Genomic DNA, 5,293 nt, shown 5'->3' with positions numbered 1-5,293 from the left:
GCATATTATTACCTATGTTTTAGAAGTGTCTATATGTTAGTTCATGTAATATCTATGTATTGTGTTTGCGCAGCGGAGCACCCCATGAAAGTAAATATCACTCATCGCACTTTAGTTTATTTTTTATTTCACCTTTAGAAATAAAATAGTATTTTTTTTGTAATCATTAAAACTCTCAATGAAACGCTATATTTTACTTTTATCTTATAATGTAGGAGAACATAAATTAATTGAGCCTAACATGTCCATATGGGTAAGATTAGCCCTACACTTTTAGTTACTTACTAGAAAATAAATTAAATTATTCAAATTTATGATATTCCTGTGTGATCTTTTTTTTATTCATATAAAATTTCATTAAACTATCTCATTCCGGAATTTCCCGGGATCCCGGGAAAAGAAATTATTTTTAACGTATTCCTGCTGGAGGCTAATTTCCCGGGAAATAAGAAACCCTAATTATGATGATAAATATTAATCAAATGCAACATGAGATGTCTAATGTCTCGATGTAAATAAATATTATACAATTTTATTTACGACATGAAAGAGATTAGGCCATTTAAAAGCAGAGCAGAATTATTAGTTATTTATCGCATTATCATACNATTTAAATAAGAATTAAAATTGTTAATTTGAATGTTTGAAATATAACACACGATAGGGGCGCCTCTAGTGTCCGTTATGAAACGGTTACGGGACGGACACGAAATGAATGGGTTATATATATAGATGGATGTTTCTAAAATCGAAGATATGAATGTTGTTAGTACAGCCTTATCCGAAATATTTTTTCTTAAATTTCTTCTGGTGGACAGTTATTTCAATTATTTCACCTTTTAATTCACAATTTAAACACTCGAGTAGATTTAGAAACATCGATATCGTCGGGCGCCATTTTCTTAACGAAGTGAACTAACTTTTTCCTTCGTGAACTTCGTTAGAGTTTCGTTCGAAACGTCATCACTGCAGAGCATGCGCACTGGGTGAGACTACTACTATTCGAACGATTCGTTACTAACGCGTTTAACTCGTTTGACTTTACGAACGTACCCACTGTTTAAACAGTATACAGGATTATNAGTTGCTCAGTGGTTTTTTTATTTTATTTATTTATTTATTTTTTATTTTATTATTTTTTATGTTTTGTATAATTGTATTTAACGTATAAGTCATTGTAAAAAATATTGTATCTAAGCCCCGTTATGCGAAAGCGGTGCGGGGAAAGACTGATCCCCATTAGGGTAAATTATGATTTTCATTAGATGTATGTATACGTGTACGTTTGTATATATACTGGGTACGTTCGTGAAGTCGAACGAGTTAAACGAGAATGACGTCATCGTTATTCTTATTTAGTTAGACTTTTCGAACGATTCGTTTATAACTAAACTAGTAGCCCGGGACGCTCCCTAGTGGGCGTTCTTTACAAATTTTCATGAGGCACGATTCCTTAGACTTTTTTGTTCCTATCAATATGCTCTACACCTCTGTTAAAGTCCGAATGGTAAGATTTACCCTCCGAATGAAGTGGTAGCGACCCCCCCAAACTGTTAGACCCCTGTACTAACAATAAAGTCAAAGGAACCATACCCCTACTCGCGACCCTTCGAGAAATATAAGCCCCTGAAATAATAAATTCCTATTACAAATACAGCTGTCCCTTGATAGTCCGACGTTTTTTAATCCTACATGCTCAGTAGTCCGACGCACCTCTTGTCAAGGTACCCGTCCCCGTTACGTGTCTGCTTGCACAGAAGCATGTCGCGACGTGAATCTCCCCACTCAAATTCTTACACGATGACACACATTTCGTGTGTTTTCCGTGAGCAGTTCTGTTCGAACAGTTGGAGTAGGGAATATTGTAGACTACTGCTAGTAAAACAATGCCAAATATGTAATCAATTTTGGTAATCCGACACCTCTTTGGTCCCATACCTGTCGGATTATCAAGGGACAACTGTATACTGAATTATTTATATTGTTATATTGACCACATTATAATTTATTGGCCAAATGAATAATAAAAATTTATATTGTTAACTAGCGGACCCGACAGACGTTGTCCTGTCTACACGTCTTTAATTTGAAAATTTTAAACTTTATTTAATAAGCTAAAACATTCTGGACCATTTTGATGAAAATTATTATTCAAATGTTATGACAATATCTAACGTCATTACATGTAAATTTATTACAATTAGACTAATCGATAGCGTGTGAGTATGTGTAATGAAATCTTCAACTTTTTTTTAATTAAAGGTAAAAAAGCTTACACTCAAACTATTTTATTTAAAAAATATATTTTTTTATTTACAAAAACTTAATTTATCGTAATGCCATTGGATGTACAATATTTTTGGTTAAACCCTGAGGTGTATAAATAAATAAATTCGATGGTTTTCCAACTCTGGAACACGCAACATATAATTGGCCGTGAGAAAAACATGGGTTTTCTAAATCTAAGCCACAAATTGTCATTGTTTGGCCTTGTGACTTATTTATAGTCATAGCATATGCTAAGCGGATTGGAAATTGTAAACGTTTGAATGGTATAATCGAATCTGAAGGAATCATTGGGATCCGTGGTAAAAGTACAACTTCACCTTGAAATTTTCCACTCAAAATAGTGGCTTCAAGAATGTTGCCCATGATTTTTTTTACAACTAATCGTGTGCCATTACACAATTTTGGGGCATTTAAATTTCGAAGCAAAATTATAGGTGAGCCAATTTTAAGTCGCAAATTATGTGGTGGCATTCCAGGTAAATCTAGTGAATTTAGAAACTCTACAGGATAGTTGACAACTTCTTCAGGATCAACAACAGTGTCAATCGATTTAAATGTAATTTCATCACCAGGCAATGACTGTTGTATTTTAAAATTGATGGCGTCAACATCTAAATTTTTTGCGGCTAAAATAGCTCGCTCTCGCAGCCATTCATGATTAGTATAATTATGTCTTAAATCTGGAAAGATACTTGTTATTAACTCATCTTTGGTAGCCACCATGTTGCAAAAATTCTCTGGAAGTCGAATATATTGTGTATCTTCATACAATTGAATTTTTCCGTTGCCAATGTCTAACAATTGTTCAGAGAATCCTGACGCTAATGGATCATTTTGAAGTCGAACGCGCATATTAATAGTAAGGCATAATTTAGTGACACTTGACCATAGATAAGATTCTTTCAAACATGCGTTTATTTCGTCTGCATATGTCGCGCGTGGAATGACTGGTAATGTTTGTCTGAAATCACCAGACAGCAGCAGTAGAGCACCACCGAAAAGCCGAGCATTATTTTTGATATCTTTCAGGGACCTGTCGAGAGCTTCAAGCGAATGCTTGTGGGCCATTGTACATTCATCCCAGATAATAATTTTACATTTTCTCAAAACTTCAGCCATGCCTGAATGCTTCTTTATGTTACACATAGCTTCGGGATTTGTATGAACGTTCAAAGGTAATTTAAGTGCTGAATGCGCAGTCCGTCCACCATCAAGTAACGTTGCTGCAATGCCTGATGAAGCAATGGCCAATGCAATATGATTTTGAGATCGAATCCGCGCAAGTATCAGTGCGATAATAAATGTTTTACCAGTGCCACCTGGAGCGTCTAAAAAAAAGAATCCACCTTGTTGTGTTGCAATTGAAACGTTAATTTGATCATATACATTTCGTTGTTCAGCAGTAAGCAATTGTTCATTTTCCGCAACAAAAGTAGCCAAAGAAGTCTTATCGAACTGGTGTTCACGTTGAACATCGCTGTTGATGATGTCTACTGCTGGGCGATTCGGCGCTGGCATTCCAAAATGGATGAGCGGCATGTTTGAAATAAGAATACAAATATCCTCAATCATTATTAATGACTCGTTGTATATTTCGGCGGAGAATTCAATATTAAGATTTTGATTAGTAATTCTAGTCCGATGCAAAATATCCTCACTCATTGAGTCTTTATATTTGTTCCACAGAGCAGATGCATCAGACGGAAAACACGTTGTCAATATTATTGAAAATAATTGACGAATTTGTTGTGGAGATGAGCTCAGTGCTGCATCTGCAAGTGTGAGATCCCAATGGTTATCATCCTCCAATAAATGTAACTCACGACACGCATCGAAGAAAGAGTCGTATGAAGTACCATTGACTTTTCGCAAATATTGGAAGGACGTCGGTCCAGGGACGTTAACCAGTAATAAACGCAAAAAAAAACATTCGCGTTGCTTAGGATGAACTGTATATAATCGACCTAAAGTATTTGTCATAAATATATCAGCGAATCCTGGGACTGGAATGCCTCGTTTCCGCGGTTCCCAATTCTTTGATTGTTTATTGAATGTAAAAAATTTAGGAACATCAGTGTACATCAACGTCCTTGCGAATTGACCAACAGCATCTTGTCGACTACAAAGGTTAAAAAATTCAGTAAGAGTTGTTTTTGGAGCCGTCAAAGCCTGTTGTAGTGCAGTTTCTTCTGTAAAGTAAACACGCTGTCCGTTTTCAAGATGCACAGCCAAATGTATAACAGCAGGATCCCTTTCATGTATAGGGAACGTAAAAATGCGCCAAATAGCTTCGTTGCTACTTATGTATCGACCCATTTGATAACGTGTTATTTCGTCATTGTCGTTTACATTTTGAACAGCAAATATAGCTTTATCACTACCCTTGTGAACATACTTACAAATGTATTTGATAGACTTCACCGAACTGCATAGTTCAACGTTGATGTGCGCTTTGTAGGTTTTGCACAGCAATGGCGAATATGGAACTACCCAGCGATTATCAATATCTACTCTCACACCATTTGACAGACGCAATTCATATGATTGACCACCATTGTCTACGTCTCTACGTCGATAAGATGGATAACTGTCCATATTGGTGATAGTATCAGTTTCACATGGTTTTGGAAAACGTTTTGTACATTTTCCATTATCCATACATGGCGACATCATGTTTAGAGTGCCACATGGACCATGGATCATATTTGTAGTAACAATGTTAAACAATTCTGGATCAACATTCGGATCTGGAATTTCCGCTGAAATAATTTTGTCAATTTCTTCCGCGCGTATTTTATCCACCAACCAAATTAAAATATGCGCATGAGGTAAACCTCGTTTTTGCCATTCAACAGAGTAAAGCCAACAACGCGTTTCACCAAATACCGAGTAATGTGTAATCAAATTCATCAAAGATTTTAATTTTTGTTTAAAGACACGTGCAGTGACATCATGACGGTGCATCGATGTTTGACCTGGCAACAGTAAACTTTTGATTTCATCC

The 5,293-nt window shown here is 35.8% G+C and overlaps 1 protein-coding gene across 1 annotated transcript; it reads right to left on the bottom strand.

Moving 5' to 3' along the window:
* Window positions 1–2,052: 2,052 nt before the first annotated feature.
* On the bottom strand, window positions 2,053–5,292 carry LOC111615470 (the record flags this gene model as incomplete). The annotated part of the gene is made up of 1 exon (XM_023356876.1): window positions 2,053–5,292. A coding segment is annotated over one exon (2,964 nt), but the record flags the coding sequence as incomplete, so codon positions are not given.
* Window position 5,293: the final 1 nt, after the last annotated feature.

Source organism: Centruroides sculpturatus, unplaced genomic scaffold, assembly GCF_000671375.1.
Source record: "Centruroides sculpturatus isolate CEXI.00-Female unplaced genomic scaffold, Cexi_2.0 scaffold2222, whole genome shotgun sequence".
NCBI classification, from domain to species: Eukaryota; Metazoa; Arthropoda; class Arachnida; order Scorpiones; family Buthidae; genus Centruroides; species Centruroides sculpturatus.
The sequence above is the reverse complement of the archived record's forward strand: the minus strand, read 5'-3'. Positions and strand labels throughout refer to the sequence as shown.